The sequence below is a fragment of the Trematosphaeria pertusa genome, assembly GCF_010094035.1.
Source record: "Trematosphaeria pertusa strain CBS 122368 unplaced genomic scaffold BU26scaffold_28, whole genome shotgun sequence".
NCBI lineage: Eukaryota > Fungi > Ascomycota > Dothideomycetes > Pleosporales > Trematosphaeriaceae > Trematosphaeria > Trematosphaeria pertusa.
The window spans coordinates 236356-254692 of NW_022987239.1; the positions used below are offsets into that span (position 1 = coordinate 236356).

The following is an 18337-nucleotide window of genomic DNA, read 5'->3' on the forward strand; positions in this document are numbered from 1 at the left end:
ACGAGCAAAGGTTGGGCGATAGCCGTTGAATGATGGTGAGCAACTTGATTGACGATGATGGAGAATCCGGCCTGTGGGTCTAATATATGAATACCGTCTATTTGGAACCTCCTCGAGCAACCAACATCATCATTGCTGCCTTGTTGCCGCAACAAGCGTTATGGACCAACCCACAGCCACTGTCTTCGACCAGGCAGAGTGATGCCGATAGTAATTCTGGTGGAGCTCTTTTCAGATGTCGAGGCCGGATGACACTGGCACGACTGGTTTACGGAGGCGTTGACGTCTACGACGTAGCATCCTCAGTCTGAAGGCGTTCAGCTCTCGTCACGCATGATCCATCGAAGCAACCAACGTGCGCGTCCCCCACCAAGTAATGATGTGAAAGAGGAGCCCAGCGGTCTGCTAGCGTGGAAACGCGGAGCGAGCATCGGAAACCGCCCTGTGTGCGGCACCCCACGGAGCGCCAAGCAGTGGCAGCGCCATGGTGGTGTCACTCCCAGAAGCCCGTCCCGATCATGCACATCTTGGCGTGCTTCTCTGTGCGGTGGCTGGTCCCAAGTGAGCGAGCCCCGCATCCCTGTCCGAGGTATGCGAGCTCAACAACCACAATCCCTCTGGAAGCCAACATTATCGTCGCTGCAATGTTACGCTCACGGATTATAATTTCGAAGACTACCTATTACCTAGACCCGCTGCGGCACACTGCGCTCATGTGCTTGCAGCATGTTGACTCATCCCGCTGGTCAATGCCTCCGTTGGCGGACACGGGAAGCGCAAGCAATGCCATCCTGTGTCCTCTTCGGTTTCCTAGAAGAGGTAACCTCGCAAACTAGACAACGTTGTACATTCGGCGCTTAGAACGTTTCAGCTGTGGGCCTCTGTTGGAGCCACACGCATTGAGCAACAGCAGCGGAGCTTTTGTTTGCGAAGTTCTTCAGCACAGCCTCCCAACACCATGGTCTCCTACTTCTCTTTGATTGCTTTGACCGTCTTCAGCGCATTCTTTGCTGTCTTCTCCTTCGCAGTCTACCTCTTTACTCCACCCCGTAACTTTCCTAAGAACATTCCCACGATTCCTTTCTACTACGCCCTCTTACCTCTCTTCAAGGACGTAGATCAAACCGAGCTTTACCGCCAATACCTAAAGGGGCCTCTGGAAAACTACGGCGCAGTCAATCTCTTCTTCGGCGGACGATGGAATATCCTCGTGCGCAAGCCTTCCTTCGTCGCCGAACTCTTCAAATACGAAGATATCTACGCAAAGAGCGGAAATCAGATCAAGATTCCACACAGTCTGGTGGCCGATTATACGGGCGAGAACATCATCTCGGCGCACGGTGCGAAATGGAAGCTCTTTACTTCGGTTATCAAGCCGGCGTTGCAGCATGAGCAGGATCCCACACTCATCTGGCACAACGCTAGGATATTGAAGAACATGCTGCTTGCGGGTTCCACAAGGTCTCCCTCAGGCATTCCTGTCTATGATCCGTTTCAGCGATATGCACTTGCCAATCTGTCCGAGGTGCTCTTCGAATCGAGTTTCGAGACGCTTCAGAAGTCGGACGCGCCGCTACATGTCCTCCAAACGCAAATCAAACCCAAGATATTCCGTGCGTTTATCAATGTCTTTCGAGTGTTGAGTCTAATCTCTTGCGACAGAACCCGTTTTCCTCAATTTCCCCTTCCTAGACCGCTTCAATCTCAAATCCCGGCAAGACGGCCGTCAGCTTGTCCGCAAGTTCAGGGCCCTATTATCCAGCATCGTCGCCCAAGGCCATAAGCACGTCTGCGATCCCGAGTCCGACAGACTGGCTTGCCGATTGTTCGGTGCCCACCGCGAAGGCCTCCTCTCCGATAAGAATTTCCAAGACAATCTCGCCGTCACTTTCCTCGCCGGCCACGAGAACCCACAGCTGGCGCTGATGTCACTCATGTGTCTTTTGGGCACGCATCGCGATGTTCAAGAACGACTCCGCGCAGAACTGAATACGCGATTTCCCGAAAACGCACACAAGGACTTCGAGCCCCCGTATACCGACATCCACAACCTCCCCCTCCTCACAGCCGTCATCTACGAAACCCTTCGCCTTTTCCCACCCCTCTCGCAGATCTGCAATCGCCGCACCAGCGCTGCCACCGTGCTGGGCGGCACAATTGCTGTCCCTGCTGGCGTCTACTTGGGTTATCACGGGTATAGTACGAACCGCGACACGGAATTCTGGGGCGCCGACGCCGACGCGTTCAAACCTGAGCGCTGGGGCGAGAATATAGAGGATATCACCCAGCTGCATAGACGGGCTACTGCCAAGGGCGCTTTTATCAGCTTCCACGGTGGGAGGCGAGCGTGTCTGGGACAGAAGTTTACGATGGAGCAGCTGCGCATTACGATGGTGGAGTTGCTTAGGGGGGTGAGGTGGAGCGTGGATGAGAGTTGGGATGGGAGGATGACGCCGGTAAGCTGGACCCTTCTTCACTTCGCACGCGTCGCTTGCTTTTTTGCGCGTTCACTTTGTTGTGGCTTTTCACACCTTTTAATCGTCACATCTCTTCTGATATGTATGATCGCGTGGCTGACATGCATGCTGCAGGCCGGCCCGCTCTACCCGCGGAACCTCAAGCTCGTTTTCGAGGAGCTGGACGATGCGTCGCCGTCCGCAGCCGCAGTAGACGAGGATATGTGATGTGATGCGCGTATGCGTTCTGCATTGCGTGGACGCTTAGATATGCGTCTGCGCATACTGTAAGAACCGCTTCGCTGCAGCACAAACGGAAGACGGGCACGATACTCTGCCCCTGTGTGACGGCAAGATTCATTCATTATCTTCGCCTTCTAGGTTACTGTCCGGACTTTGTTGATGCGCGCGCACAAATCAAAGCCGCAGAAGCGTATTGTTTATTAAATTAGATATAGATTTAGATGAATCAATCGATCCTCTCCTTTGGCACTTTCCAGGTCCACGGGTTCGCCTCGCAGGCCTGTAATATATGTATATATGTATGAAGATCCCAACAGACGATGTGAGGTGAGGTGAGGACATGCACCAGATATAGATTAATAGCTAGCTCGCTCGCCTATATAGATCCGCTCCCTAGGTTTGGGACGTCGGCGTCTATGCATCTGCATCGGTGAACCCTCGTTCGCAGCTGCGCCTTTCTCGTTCCCTCTCGCAGGCTTCTAGAAGCAACTACCAAGGATTGCTATATAGAAAAAAAGTGCTTATAGACGGGACCTCGTGAGCGGGCCGCTTAGGCATGTGCCTCCTGATGCACGCATTGCTCGTATCCAACACGCAATGCCAGACACGGTCATCGAGAACGGTGTTGCATGCAAACTTGAGCTGGTGCAGCACGCTCGAGTATCCCCTATGCACGGATCGAAAGTCGGCTAGTCACTATAGAACATGGCGGAAAGCCGGTGCTGCCTGTGGTACAGAGGGTAGCTGCCAGAAAGAGAGGAACGTGACATGATCTTTGACGTTGCAATCTCCACGCAGCTCAGCGACATTGATGCTTCTAAAGGTGAAGGAGATCGCATGGCCGTCTCCACTTCCCTTGGAGGGACGTTGGCCAGGTCCTTGACTGCATGTCGAGGTAGATGGACCTTAGGCCGCATATTTGCGCAGCATGGCTGGAGCTCGTTTCTCTCGCGAACCCACGCTTCTGTGAGTACACATAGTTTGCTCGGATGTCTGTTTATCGGCCCATGAGGAAAGCGGGGCTTGCTATGCGACATGCGTGTTGGGGGAGCTTGGATGTCAGCAGGCAGGGTGCACAGGAAGCACCTCCACTCCTCCGGACTGCCATCGCCAAGTCCCAGGATTTATCGAATGTTCTGGCCATTAGTCCTACGCTACAGACGTAAAATTACTCTTCTCTGCAGCATAGCACCGTAGCGATTTGCAGCGTCACGTAGGTTCGTGGCTGAGGACGCTGTGTCTAAGACTGTCAGTCAGAGAATACCAGTTGTTCGGCCCCATCATCGGGTAATGGACATGCAGTTTCGGGAAGTATGTTGGCGGCGTGACCGGCGCTAGTGGTGGAGTAGAGGAGCTTGGTAGCAACACCGTATCGACCAAGACCTCGGGATGTATTGAAGCGCGGGCCGCCCGATTGCGGGAGCGGGTCGCTTGGCAATGCACCCAGAGCGCCTCATAGCCAGGATGACAATAAGTTGGTCCTCTGGGCCGTTTGTGCATCAATGATGATATGAACAACTCAGCGGCCCCGCTGAGTTCGCAGACCCAGCGCCTAGATCGAAGCCTGACTCGTGATGTAATTTGGATGAGTGTCGTCTCCGAGTGTTGGGCGGTGCACACGCCGTCATACACCTCGCTCGCTGGCTCGGTACTTCAGTCGAGAAGCCCACCACGGATGGAGATCATTCTGCACCATGCCCTCTCCTGTTGACTCTGAGAAATGTCAGGCCAGGCTTGAGACCTCGATCCTTTCTCCAGTGTCGCCAGTCGAACCAACACCATACTCTCAAGATGATGCTCCACCTCCGCCTCCGCCTCCGCCATACACGGCGTTTTCGCCCGCTCGACGGCGGTTTATTCTTGCTGTTGTTACCGCTGCAGGTTTCTTTGGCCCACTATGTGGAGCCGTGTACCTGCCTTCCATTCTTCTTTTCCAAGATATCTTTAAGACTTCGGCAACGGCGATAAACGCGACCGTGTCAGTCTACATGGTCGTATTCGCTATCGCTGTACGTATGCGCTCGATGTACTCAACGACTGGTCCTGACGAAAGAACAGCCGCTCTTCGGCGCGGCAGCCTCGGATATTGGAGGTCGAAAGCCCGTCTACGTGGTCGGCCTTGGAAGCTTCCTCGTGGCCAATATTCTCCTAGCGAGCTTGCCGGCGAACATTGGCGCTCTCTTCGTACTGCGCATCTTTCAAGCTTTTGGATCGTGCATCGTCTTCTCCGTGGGAGCGGGTACTGTGGCCGACGTTACTATGCCGGCGAAGAGGGCATCTAAGCTTGGGATCTTCCTCCTTGGTCCGCAATTAGGACCCATTCTGGGACCGCTGATAGGGGCTCAGTTCACCGACGCTTCCCGTTGGCGATGGGTTTTCGGCTTCCTCGGTGAGTCTAAAGTCATTGAGGTACGACAGGGCTAACAATCGTAGCTTTGGCTTGCGCGCCGGTGTACCTCACGATTGTGTTCAGTCTGCCCGAGACTCTGCGCTCACTAGTTGGCAATGGCGCTGCCGTTGCAGGCCAGCCATGGATCTCCATGCCAAAGTTCCAGACAAAGCCAGCGGAGGAGCTCGACAGCAAAAAGTTCCCGAAGCCTCCGCGCCCGTCGTTAAAGAAGTTCATGCAACTTTTGAAGTACCCACCGCATCTCATCGTTTCTTTCAATGGGGCCTTTCAGTTCGCGGGGCTGTACGCCATGTATATTACGTTCCCGAAAGTGTGGCAAAAGGAGTTCGGCTGGTCAGCAGCAGAGGTCGGGTATGCGTATCTTGTTCCCGGAATCTCGACTTTCGTAGCCTCCATCGTCGTCGGCCGCCTCTCGGATTGGCTGCGCAAGAAAGCGGCAGCAAACAGCCCTGAGGGCAAAATCGCACCGGAGCGTAGGATCGCAATCCAGATCACTGGCTTCATCATCGGTGCTGCCGGGAAATTTATGTATGGATGGTTCTCAGAGAGGCATGTCCATCCGGTCGGTGGCCTGTTCGGGTCAGCGCTGGCTGCCGTGGGCATGGCCATCATATTCGTCACAGGTACATCCTTTCAGACGGAGTGCGACCCATCTCAAGCGGCCATTCTAGTGGCGCTGGGAGGCTTCCTTCGCAATGTTGCCGCGGCCATCGCTGCCGTGATTATGGACGGTCTCGTTCGAGGCATGGGTTATGGCTGGACGTTTTTCGGATTGGGTCTTCTCGATCTCCTGTGCATCCCGGGCATCATTCTGATCATGGTTAAGGGTGCGCATTATCGTCAAAGGTTGCAGCAGAAGATGCAAGGCTGATGTCGATGGTTGGACTGCCGCGCGATGTTAATGCGCCTTGGTGAGACGGCCTGTCCTGCGCCGCATAGCGCGGCGTTGAGGGCGTTGAGGGCGTTTGGGAACCCGTAATCATCAATCAGTAGAAGAGAATGCATGTTATTCAATCTGAACAATCCTTGCCGAATGTGTGCGAAGAACAGGGCGATGGTGGTGGAGGGGATGCAGGTGCTGTCGCGTGCCCGGGCTGCACCTTTGGTCTCCAGGGCTCTCCAGCCACACTAGACCCAATGTGGTAAGGCGCGACCCCTCAATCTTCAAAGGAACTCGCAACTTCTCGTCTCCGTCATCCATCTCTCAACTCTCGTCTTTTATATGCTATGATCTTCATCCCTCAATGCAATCGGTTTCTTGAAGATCGGACCGAGCTCTCGCTTTGCTGTTACCATTTTCTCTAGCCGCTCTACTACTGTGTCCTTTGGCGGGATAGATACCGCTCATTCGTAGGAGATGCTCAGTCCATTTAATGTTGAAATCAGTCATTTAAAACGAGATGTTATAATAAAACCGAGCATGGGACTTGGGGTTGCGTGCGCAAAGAAACGCCGGTGCAAAAGATATTCATAGCTAGAGCAGCCATCCTCTCATACAAGTCTATTTCATCCTCCCAGATTCTTAACGCCATGTTTAGCTATGTCTGGCCACTTTGTATTACCCGATATTCATGTATTAAGTCCGTCCTCGTGTATGTCGCATTTACCGCCCTAGCGGACCGTGTTCTCTATCGCTTCTTTCTCAGTATCATTAGCCCCAGAAAGTACTCCGGAAGCCTTATGCGCAGCCCAGAAGAAAGAGATAGAGCAAAAGCCATGAAAGACCATAAAGGATCCATGTCGCTTCATCAGCACGTCCCTTATCGCGCCATCAACTCCTGCTATGTGGATGTCGCTCGTCGGGCTTCCCGAATGCATCCGGTGGGCCGGCCAGCTATGGAGCACTCTGAAGAGACGGAGATGGCGATGCGCAGGCTTTCAGCAGGCGTTCTTGAGCGCTGCATCACAATATGCCCAGTAATTCCGACTAGGCGGGTCTCTCACGGTGTAGAAATCTCCAGATAGAACAACGCGCGCAATAGCTACCCTAGAGGCCCTCGCAGGTACGTACAATAGATAAGCTAATTACTTACTTGTACGGCGAGCCCTTAGATCTAGAGAATCCCCTACCGTAAGAGCCGAGCGCTGAGAGGGTCAAAGAAACAAAAGCGCCGCATATGCTGAAGGAGCATGGGAACATTCGCAGCGCGTATCGTGGGATCACACGCACCGCATCTATCCATCCCATCTCAATACAAGCCTAAGACCGCGCAAAACGCCCCGCACATGCGAAATTATCGCGCCCCGCTCCTTCCCTCCCTCGGCGCTCTTTCCTCTTAGCTCAGCCCCACAAACAAACCACCACACTCACCTCACGCACTCCCATCTCCCACCTCACCAAAAAAGGCCTGTACGTAGATTAAATGGCGTATATATATTTTATAAATCTGTAGTACTTTCATCAAAACAAGAATGGCGTGGCTGGTGGCGGTTCGATACTCGATTCTCCAAACGAGACCTCCGGAGAGCGTGGGTTCGAATTCAGGATATCCAATCCAATGTCCTGCCATTCTGAGGCAATGAACTACAAAAAAATCCTGCGACCCGCATATAGGATTTTCAGTTCAGACTAATGTAGTGTTGTAATATACAACATTGCCTTGTTAGTCCCTTCTGTTTTTGCATTTTTTTCTAACTTTTTTTTGTCTTTTGGGGCTCTCTTTTTTTGGCGGCGGCGGCGTAGAGAGGAGTTGCCCCACGTCCGGTGACGTAAGGACATAAGCAGGAGAAGGTATAGGATGAGCTGGCTAGCCGTAAGTCTGAAAGGCGGGCTAAACTGTTTCCCATTTCGACAGTACATACTCTTCGCTCTCCTAAGGACGCCGCTTCCACTACCTAGGTATCCCGTATACCGTCATATCCTTTTTCTGAACCAGCCTGCTCGAACCTGTGTGCCCGCCTTCGCTGCACATTGAAGGTCTCGCGGCTCCGCGATGTGCCTCAGATACTGATCCGCTGTTAATAGCTCCTCCACTTTACTGGCCGCGAACAAGCACGTCTCCCCGGCCACTTCCCTTTACCCCGCTATGCTAAACACATGCAGTTCGGAAAACGGCCGAGCCTACCGCGGAGGAAAAACGCTACGCTTCTAAGAGAGCCGTGTCTAACTAGTTTTCGCCTTTATTAAAAGCCTTATTGCTATTATCTTAGTCCTTAGAGCCGCTACTAGTCTTTACAAACAGCGGATTGGGCCAGTCCAATACGTGTGGGAATGGTAGTAGCATTTGCTGCACTGTTTGCGGTCGGCTGCGCGATTCTGGTCCGTGCTAAGAGGGTGGTGTTTTTGCAGCAACGGCGGCGTGTGTTTGTTTCGGCCGCAGAGTCTGGGAAGTATAATAAAAGAAAATACGAATTATGAGCTGCTGGGATCTGTTTCTAGCTAGGTGGGTGAAGAAGAGAAGTGCCATGCCCGGTCCGACGAAATTTTTTTTTTGGCTTCTATTATGTCCAGCGCCGACCACACACGCGCACGCCATAGAGCACAGTACACCAAGCCTCTCACGGTGTAGAATTCTCCGGATAGAACGACGTGCGCAACAGCTACCCTGGAGGGCCTCGCGGGTGCGTACAATAGACAAGCTAATCTTACTTACTTATACGGCGAGCCCTTAGATACCGCAAGAGCAAGCCAAGAGAGCAAGTCAAGAGAGCAAGCCTTTCGAGAACTCCGTCCAAGTCCTCGAATTTGCGCCTTATCGAACAGCGATCCCGAGCCACGGGCGAGGCGGAGACGGAGAAAAGCATTAAATGCATTGTATGCTCCGTAACCTCATTTACGAGGAAGGCGCGACGAGCAGTCCCATGACGTCAGACCACCGGGGGAGCCAACCTCGCCGACGGCCGCAAAGCAACAGCTCTGCCGCTGCCATATCGGCATTATGGCATTCGGCTTAAGATTGGCGTGCGAGCGGTAGCGGGCTGTGTACGTGTTGAGGTAGTTTTCTTCGTGCAGGGATTTCCAAGGTTGCTCGCGTTTGAAGGATCTTGGCGTGAGAGGTTAGCCCGAAAACGGACTAGCGTGCACGGACGCGCCCACGAACACCTGGGCAACTTCGATGAGCGCCACCCTAACCTCTCCTCTTCATCACACACACACAGTATGACCCCCGCCGTATTGACATTATAACCTGCTAAAACTATCGCACAGGCCCCGTCGCATAACACGGCGAAAGAAAAAGCAAAAAGCCCCTCCACTAGAAAGCGACGACGCGGATCCTGAAGAGCCCGTCGAACAGCAACTGGAGAAGAGCAGCCCCTCTGCCACTGGCACGAGCTCCGTCTTCAAGAAAATTATCCAAGAAGCCTCTGCCCCAAGCGGCGGAGCTCCTGGAAAAGACATGGCGTCTGGTGCTCCGGCTCAGTCGACCATAACGCGGCCGAAGAAGCCGCTTCAGGTGGATAAATCCCCTGTAGCTATCAAGGCTGAACAGCCTACTGAGGAGAGCGTCTTTGACATCCCCGAACGCGTGGACGTGGGTAAGGTCCCGTTGGGAGTAGACCCTCGGCGTCCTTTGAAGGGATGTGAGGATTGTTTCGACCAGGCGCTCTCCTTGGAAGCGCGGGTTGGAAAAATCAACATCATCTTGGGCCACTTAGATGGCTTCAAGATAGACTGGCAGGAAAAAGGGTCTCCTGCCTGTGATGTGTGCGGCAAATCGCACCCCCCACCCTGCTGGGAGTCAGAGCAGGGGAAAGCAGTCAAGACCTTCCGAACGAAGGCACAGAAAGTCCTGGCATACCAGGCAAAGCACGCCAAAGACCCGGCGAAGCCTGGAAAGGCTGAGGGCGAGAAGAATGAAGGCCCGGTGAAGCCTGGAAAGGCCAAGGGCAAGAAGAACAAATCGCGCCGGTTTCCCTGCGAGAACTGCGCGAGATACCACCAGGGTGGCGCAGCGGAGTGCAATGCACCCGTTTGCAGGAAGGAGGGTTGTGGCCTTGGTCACTTCCCTCAAGAAGGCTGCTGGGAAGCTCGAGACCGCTTCATCAAAGCGGGTCTCGTGTCTAAAGGCGAGGAAGAAGAACCGGCCAGAAAGGCCACCAAGAAGCCGGCGCCAAGCGCCGCTCCTGATGAGAAAGACACCGAGAAATACGGCGCATTATTTGGCTACTTCAAGAGAGAGGAGATAGGGTCCGTCGCTGCTCTCATGAAGCAGGAGAAATACGGCATATTATTTGACCACCTCGAGCCAGAGCATATGGGGTCCCTCGCTGCTATCATAAAGGTGAACAGGAAGAGGCAGGCTGAAGAGCAGTCTGGACCGCCCCCCAAAAGGCCAAAGAGTCCGTGGTCCCGCCCGTCCGTCAAAAGGACGACAAGAAGAAAGCCAGCGGGCAAGAAACCAGCGTCTTCGGGCGTAGGTGAACTTTGAGCCTGCATTGAAGGGGGAGACAACCTCCAAAACAAACCGGGGAGACAACCTCGTAAAAAAACAAGCCCTGGATTGCCCATCCTCCAAGCCGGTCAGGGCGGGAACTTCGTGAGCCCTCGGGCTCACGATGCTAAGCTGGGTAGACGACTCATCGCGCAAACTAAAAGTAAGTCCCCTTAGCTATCTCTTGATCGAACTAACTGACCCAAACACAACATCGACTCTTTCCCGCTCACGACCAATCTGCCTCGTCGTTCGATTCGCTAGCTCGCCGCTCGTTCGCCACTCGCCCGTTGATCACGCCGTTCGCCTCTCGCTCGTAGCTCACGCATATACAATAAAGGGCGTATACACTTGCTCCACGCGCTCCGCGAATGCTGCTTGCTCCGTCGTGGGATGTGGCTCCGATGGATCAGTCACCGCTCGCACTAGGTGCGCACAACTCGAATTACTCGCTCTCGCGGTGTGGAATTCTCCGGATAGAACGACCTGCGCAACAGCTACCCTAGAGACCTTCGCGGGTGCGTACAATAGATAACCTAATCTTTACTTACTTATACGGCGAGCCCTTAGATCTGGAGAATTCCCTGTCGCAAGAGACTCGCTCGTTCCGGTAGCGCAGCTGGAAAGCGAAAGGATACCGTGATAGATGAATGTGGCGCCGTAAGGCTATTTCTGCTCTCCGGCTGGAGGGGACACAGTTGAGGGGTGCTGACTTGGAGTTGTGATGGATGCGGCGGTAAAACGAGGCAGCCTCTTGAGGTACGGAATTCTCCGGATCTAAGGGCTCGCCGTATAAGTAAGTAAGATTAGCTATCCTATTGTACGCACCCGCGAAGGCCTCCAGGGTAGCTGTTACGCACGTCGTTCTATCCGGAGAATTCCACACCGTGAGAGGCAGCGTGCCGCTCGCTTGCCCTTACTAGGCTCTTGCGGTAGGGAATTCTCCAGATCTGAGAGCTCGCTGTATAAGTAAGTAAGGTTAGCTTAGTAAATGTACGCACCCGTGAAGGCCTCCAGGGTAGCTGTTACGCACGTCGTTCTATCCGGAGAATTCTACACCGTAAGAGCCAGGTCTTACTATTAATATTGACCTAAATAAGGTCGAAGCAGACGAGATCAACGAAGACGAGAGTGGCGAAGACGAGAGTGACGAAGACGAGAGTGACGAAGACGAGAGTGACGAAGACGAGAGTGACGAAGACGAGAGTGACGAAGACGAGAGTGACGAAGACGAGTTTGGAGAAGACTCCTTCAGTGACTGAACTTCCCACTCAACTTAACCCTGACTCAGGGAACTAGATTGAGAGCATCAAAGCGTCTATTGGATCATCTCCAGGACGCAACTTACAAAGCTAAACTTCATCTAAGCTTAGCTCTAGCTCGGAGCAGTAAATAAGAGCAGAACATCAGACATTTTTAGGGTAATGCCTTCAGTGTAACAGCCTAAAGCTTTTGGAAAAAAAGTTTTCATTGCGTCCTTGTGCTAATAGCAAAGGCGTGAGGAAGACAGTAGTAATGCCGAACCACAGACAAGTTGAACAGGTTCATCAACGGCCTGTTTCAAACGTTTCTTCATCTGCGCTAGATAGTGAACCATGCCTGTCTCTTGCGGTAAGGAATTCTCTGGACCTAAGGGCTCACCGTAAGCAGGATTGGCTCAGCGAATTATACCGGTACGTCCCATTCATTGCACGCACCCGTGAAGGCCTCCAGGGTAGCTGTTACGCCCGTCATTCTGTCCGGAGAATTCCACACCGTGAGAGCCTGTATCATTTCCACCGTGCCGCCTCACGAGTAGGTGGACTGCTTGGCAAGGGACTGCAGGAGTATCAGGGGCGGTACTTCAAGGGGCCGCCAGATGCAGGGGAGAGGTTTGGAGCCGCGGGGAGGGATTCGAGGAGCCGAAGGAGGCATGCTGTGGGCGGTTCTGGGGCGTGCAGGAGAAGCGAGTGGGAGGTTCTACTGGGCGCAGAATTCGTTACAAATGTTATCATGGTGGTGATCGCGTTGACCGGAATGTAGTATAACTCGCAGGCTCCGTTGAGCCTTTGCTTAGGCAGTCTTCTACACTACTATACATGTGAACGTATCGTACAGTCTATCGTCGCGGGGTATAACTCGTCGCTCGTCTAATCCTGCCTAAGGCGCTTTCTCTGAGGCAGGCGGCTCCGTCAATCTGCCTTCGGGCGCATCGGGGTCGCTCTTCGTGGTGGAATTCGGATGGAAATGTGCGGATCGGGGTGTGGAGCTACCATCGTCCCAGAACTCGACATCGCCTTCGGTGCTCAGGGTGCCGCGTTTTACCAGGTTGCCCTTCTCTCGCATTATGTCTTCAATGGTTACGCGCTTGTCGGAGAATATCTGAGAGCAGTTAGCGCTATGCGAGTGTCCTGTCCTTTGGACGCACCTTGAGATGGTCGCTTATGAGATGCCGGTTCTTGCATCCGGGACAAGATATGAGGACGGTCCCGTTATGATATCCTTGCTTCGATATGCGATGCGACGACCGTGTGGTGCACACCTTGCAGGTGAAAGTCAGCTCGTAGGCCGGTACCTGGTCGCGGTCCAGCCGTGATTCCGGCGCGGTGGTCGAAGGTTGGGGTTGCGACGGCGCATTTGAGCTCGTAGATTCGCAGCGAATGTTTGAAGGCGCCGCTCGTAATCTGGACAGCGTTGGCGAAGGGCGGACGAGAGTCGCCGTTCGCGGTGGGTGGTAGAGCCGGCTAGATATTGGGATCGGAATGAGTTCCGGAGAAGGCCGCACTGCTCGGGGAGCAGACGACCGCGCGGCACGGCGTAAAACGTGTGACGCAGGGCGCATCATATCTGAGGCTGAATGGAATGGTACAACCAAACACACAAAGTTTACTACAGGCGAAAAGTGAGGTCGATGGCAAACTGGCGAAGAGCGTACCACTGGTAGACTAAAAGACGTTGACGGCTTGGCAGCGCTCGGGCCGTCTTCGTCATCCGCATGCGGCAACCTTGGACCCCGCTGAAACCGCGAGCTCTGATCCTCACCTTGACACTTCCACCACCACACTCCGCACGCCGCCAGTCACTCGCTCCGCTGGGCCTGGGGATATCGCCTCCGACTTCTCTCCCCGTTTAGCATTCAGCCTAGAGCAGCGCATACCCAACCCCCACGGCCAGCCTATCTCCGTACCTGGTTCCGGTCAAGACCCCCGCCCCGGCTTCAAGTTTGATATCTGGTAAAAGCTCCGAAAATCAACAAAGATGATTGCGGGGAGAGGTCGCCAGCGGATACGCCCGCCACGGAGGGTATGTTATTTCCCGTTCCTTTCACTCATACCTCCCCGCCTAGCTATTTAGCGCCTTTCTTCCGCAACCACCAGCCCTCCTCCGCGTTGTAAACTAACAACATGCCTCTCCACCGACAGGGTCTGCACGGCGATGAAATCGATTTCGAGAACACTTGGGCTATTATCGAAGCCGCGTTCCGCGAGATACACACCAAGAACGCATCCCGGCTATCGTACGAGGAGCTTTACCGGCATGCCTATAGGATAGTGCTCAAGAAGAAGGGCGAGGAACTGTACAGGAAGGTCCACGAGTTCGAGAAAAAGTGGCTGAGCAGCGAAGTCCGCAGCGCTATCCAACAGCTGCTGTCCCCGAACTTGTTGGCGAACACGCACAGCGTCGGCGGCACTACCACTAACGAGCGCCGCGTGGCGGGCGAGAAGTTCCTCAAGGGCCTAAAGCAGGCATGGGGCGACCACCAAGTGTGCATGAGCATGCTTGCAGACGTGCTTATGTATATGGTAAGATCCATTGGCCCACCTTCAACTACCTATCTGTGAACTGTAGCGCTGATAAGGAACATGTAAAGGATCGCGTATATTGTCAGGACCATCGTCGTCCGTCAATATACACTGCTGCCATGGTTCTCTTCCGCGACGAGATATTGAACTCGCCCACCTCCGAGAGCGACGACCGCCTCATACTCGGTCTCCTTGACCACGTCATTCTGGAGCAAATACAGATGGAGCGCGACGGGGATGTAATAGACAAGCACCTCATCAAGTCCTGCGTGCATATGCTCGATGGCTTGCACGCAGACGACATGGAGTCGGAAGAGCAGCGCCTCTACAATGTGTCCTTTGAGCTGGCATACCTGAACACGAGCAGGGATTTCTACCGGAATGAAGCAGAACTGCTGCTCCGCGACTCCGACGCCGGCGCCTACTGCAAACACGCGCGGCGGCGCATCAATGAGGAGGAGGACCGCTGCAGGTCGACGCTGTTGGAGGCCACTATGCCCAAGATCCAGAAGGTGGTGGAAGACGAGCTGATCAAGAACCGAATCCACGAGCTGGTCGAGATGGAGAGCGGCGTTTGCTTCATGATCGATAATGACAGACTGGACGAGCTGAACCTCATTTACGATCTCAATGCCCGCGTCGACGATAAGAAGTCGGAGGTCACCCGAGCCATTCAGAAGCGCATTGTGGACATGGGCACCGAAATTAACAACGACGCTATCGCCGCATCGCAAGCGTCCGCATCCACATCCACGTCCGCCCCCGCCCCCTCCGATGCTGGAGACAAAGGCAAGGGCGCAGCACAGGAGAAGACTCTCAATCAGCAGACGGTCGCCGCCATCAAGTGGGTGGAGGATGTTTTGATGTTGAAAGACAAATTCGATAGGATCTGGCGAGATTCCTTCCAAACCGATAATCTGCTGCAGACCGCCATGACGCGAAGTTTCGCCGACTTTATCAACTCGCCGACGTTCCCTCGATCGTCGGAATACATCTCGCTGTTCATCGATGAGAACATGAAGAAGGGCATCAAAGGCAAGACGGAAATGGAGATCGATCTCCTCCTTGAGAAGGCCATCGTCCTGCTACGGTACGTGCAGGACAAGGATCTATTCGAGCGCTACTACAAGAAGCACCTGTGCCGACGCCTCCTCATGAACAAGTCTATCTCGAACGAGGTCGAGAAGCAGATGATCTCGAAGATGAAGATCGAGCTAGGAAACAATTTTACCATGAAGCTAGAAGCCATGTTCAAGGATATGACCATATCCGAAGAACTCACGGTTGGATACAAGCGACATGTCGAAGGCCTCGGCGACAGGGATCCGAAGCGCATAGAACTCGCCATCAACGTCCTCACCAGCATGACTTGGCCTATGGAGACGATAGGCGGCTCAGGCGAGGATGATGCGGGAAGGCGGCCCAAGTGCAATTTCCCGCCGGCTGTGGAAAAGGTCAAGCGCGGTTTCGAGAAGTTCTACAGCGAGAAGCATTCCGGACGACAGCTCACCTGGCTTCCAAATATGGGCTCCGCCGACATCAAGGCCGTGTTTCCCAAGGTCCCGCAGAAGGACGGATCGTACAAAGAGCGTCGCCACGAACTCAACGTCTCAACCTACGGCATGGTCATCTTGCTGCTGTTCAACGAGCTTCCTGCAGACCAGTACCTCACCTTTGAGGAGATTCAGGCCCAGACGAATATTCCCCATAACGACCTGGTACGCAACCTGCAGTCACTAGCTGTGGCGCCCAAGACACGCATCTTGATCAAGGAGCCCATGACCAAGGATGTGAAAATCAGCGACAGGTTCTACTTCAACGAAAGCTTCAAGGCTGGTTTCGTCAAGATCAAGGTCGGCGTCGTTAGTAGCGGCAACAAGGTCGAGAGCGACCGCGAACGACGTGAGACCGAGAAGAAGAATGATGATTCGCGCAACTTCTGCATTGAGGCTGCTGTGGTGCGAATCATGAAGTACGTCTTCTCCCCTTATCCCCCATTGAATTTGCTGACTCTGTAACAGGCAACGCAAGGAGCTTCCTCATCAACAGCTGGTCCTCGAGACCATCAACCAGCTCGCGGCCCAGTTTAAGCCCGAGGTCAACATGATTAAGAAGCGTATTGAATCCCTGATCGAGCGCGAGTATCTCGAGCGCATTGAAGGCGCGAAAATCGACTCATATCGGTATCTGGCGTAACGAAGCATATCTCCTCGACCATCACCGTCGGGCGTTCGGCGCACATTTTCGCATTTGGCGGTTTGACCTTAGCGTCATGCATCGCGTGGGAGGGTTGCGGTTCTCCCGGTGGGTTTACCAAAGGTTGGGCACATAAGGGCATGGCGTTCTTGCGCAGCGTTGTGGTCGTCTTGTAGGGACGAGTCATCCATCGCATTTTGGCTGAATGGTGGAGCACATGGTGTATATCTAGGGCAAAGACATGTTAGCAATTTAAGATACCGGCATCGAGGCCTATGGTCCTCTGTTAATGGGAGACGTCTATCTACTTCGCGGCGATTCGGTACTACGGGCTCCACGGTCAGCGACGACTACTTGACTGGAATGCTTGAATGATTCAGAGTCGCGCAATGAATAATGCGGGTGTGTATGATTCATCAGCAAGAATTCTGATACGGAGTAATGAGAGCTGCGTTCCAAAGGTTGTTTCCGTTTCGATGCTTCAAACGCCCACCCAGATCGTCGGACGCGTGAACTGGATCGTCAGGCACGGTCACAGGCGCGTTTGGTGTATACAAGGAGAACCTGGGAACCGAACCAGGAACAAAACATACTGTATCCGAGCCGCAATGCATAGGTCTATATATTTCTCGATATGTGGTAGCGTGTAGAAGCTGGCCTGGCAAATCCGTCCTTCTCCGCATGGATCTTTACTCACGAGTCGATCCGAGTCGATCTGATCTGCTCTCCAGATGCGCGCTCTTGGCTGCTTGATATAGCAGAGCGTGGAAGCAGGCATATCGCGTGGTACCGTACGTCGCTCCGGGTCGTCTTGAGAATTGCGCAAGTTATGGGGTGTTGATCGTTGATCTGAATGTGCGGATCTGCGGATCTGGATAAGTGTGATGTTCGTCATGGGGAACGCGATCGCAAGCGATGATCAAATTTCTTTCCTAGCAGAACTTACTAAAACGCGTAGGCTGGATCTGGTCTTTCTGTAGAGTATGTTAGAATCCGTTCTTGGCGAGATTATTAAGAATGCTGGTTAGGGAATGTTTGCTGGAAGGCTACGTCGTCACGGTGTTGATGAGGGAGGAACTAAGGGAACTATCGTCTGTGGAGCGTGGAGCAAGAGTAGAGATGCCTCAGGAGGCCATGTAGCTAACGTTTGAGCGCCGCCTTAGGAGAGCAGAACCCCCCTCATAATGTTGAACTCTGTCTATGCCTCAGTACGCGCTTGCTTTGGTGAGAGGAGCACCTCAGCTCTGCACTAGTATTGCCCACTACTTCGCATCTCCATTGTTTGACTTGATAGATCAGATAAAAGGGAGGACAAATTTCACCAGCCAAGAAGAGAATGCCATGAAGTGAGTAATTTAACAGCAGCAGTCAAACCTGAACTTATAATAGGCACATTTTGGTCACTAGTTGTACCAGTATGACCAACACGAAAACACTAAACTCTGTTCGCTGGTTCCGCTAACTGCAAAGAGGATATAACGTAACGTCCCTCCCCACGTGCTGGGACAGCCTCCGTGCTAGGACGCTTGGGGGTACTCTGACTTGAAGCAAATCAGGTTATTTTCGCACGCGGAACAAAGTGTCCGCGACGCGTTGGCTGTCTACCACGCCAGTCACTCCGGGCATAGCTGCGAACATCGCGGCTGAAACCGAGTTGGATAAAACTACGTTGTGTATTGAGACTCCATATCGTACAGTTGTTTGCGATTGTGGTTGAAGGAGAGATAGCGTCTTAATCGCAGGAATTCAGACATTGAGATTCTTCTTGAACTGTGCTTCTAGATCTTCTAGACTCTCCTTCGTAGCACCTTGCTGAGTGTCGACGTCGGCGGTCGAAACGACTCGATGAGGATCTTTCTTCGCCAGATCCCGGTCTTG

General features: G+C 53.5%; 5 protein-coding genes across 5 annotated transcripts; 4 read left to right on the forward strand and 1 right to left on the reverse strand.

The window, feature by feature from the left end:
* Window positions 1-958: 958 nt before the first annotated feature.
* Window positions 959-2684, forward strand: BU26DRAFT_535802 (Dit2 protein; the record flags this gene model as incomplete). The annotated part of the gene is made up of 3 exons (XM_033831309.1): window positions 959-1613; window positions 1663-2456; window positions 2592-2684. 3 exons carry the CDS (start codon window positions 959-961, stop codon window positions 2682-2684), a joined length of 1542 nt encoding a protein of 513 aa, XP_033675656.1.
* Window positions 2685-4037: 1353 nt separating this feature from the next.
* On the forward strand, window positions 4038-5980 carry BU26DRAFT_587191 (MFS general substrate transporter; the record flags this gene model as incomplete). Its single annotated transcript, XM_033834679.1, has 3 exons — window positions 4038-4708; window positions 4758-5088; window positions 5133-5980. The coding sequence occupies exons 1-3, from the start codon at window positions 4394-4396 to the stop codon at window positions 5978-5980; spliced, it is 1494 nt and encodes a 497-aa protein (XP_033675657.1). The 5' UTR covers window positions 4038-4393.
* A 3007-nt stretch (window positions 5981-8987) lies between these two features.
* BU26DRAFT_556729 (uncharacterized protein) lies at window positions 8988-10478 on the forward strand (the record flags this gene model as incomplete). The annotated part of the gene is made up of 2 exons (XM_033832397.1): window positions 8988-9010; window positions 9257-10478. 2 exons carry the CDS (start codon window positions 8988-8990, stop codon window positions 10476-10478), a joined length of 1245 nt encoding a protein of 414 aa, XP_033675658.1.
* A 2142-nt stretch (window positions 10479-12620) lies between these two features.
* BU26DRAFT_442074 (DNL zinc finger domain-containing protein) lies at window positions 12621-13302 on the reverse strand (the record flags this gene model as incomplete). Its single annotated transcript, XM_033824490.1, has 2 exons — window positions 12621-12842; window positions 12889-13302. 2 exons carry the CDS (start codon window positions 13300-13302, stop codon window positions 12621-12623), a joined length of 636 nt encoding a protein of 211 aa, XP_033675659.1.
* A 207-nt stretch (window positions 13303-13509) lies between these two features.
* BU26DRAFT_470364 (Cullin-domain-containing protein) lies at window positions 13510-16877 on the forward strand. The gene is made up of 4 exons (XM_033825340.1): window positions 13510-13763; window positions 13883-14263; window positions 14332-16235; window positions 16285-16877. Exons 1-4 carry the CDS (start codon window positions 13719-13721, stop codon window positions 16457-16459), a joined length of 2505 nt encoding a protein of 834 aa, XP_033675660.1. The 5' UTR covers window positions 13510-13718; the 3' UTR covers window positions 16460-16877.
* The last annotated feature ends 1460 nt before the right edge of the window (window positions 16878-18337 follow it).

Excerpts from the sequence above, each read along its gene's own strand:
- BU26DRAFT_470364 (XM_033825340.1), top strand. The coding sequence starts at position 13,719 with ATGATTGCGGGGAGAGGTCGCCAGCGGATACGCCCGCCACGGAGG. Across the intron at positions 13,764-13,882 it reads GGATACGCCCGCCACGGAGG|GGTCTGCACGGCGATGAAAT; the intron begins GTATGTTATTTC and ends CTCCACCGACAG. Across the intron at positions 14,264-14,331 it reads CAGACGTGCTTATGTATATG|GATCGCGTATATTGTCAGGA; the intron begins GTAAGATCCATT and ends GAACATGTAAAG.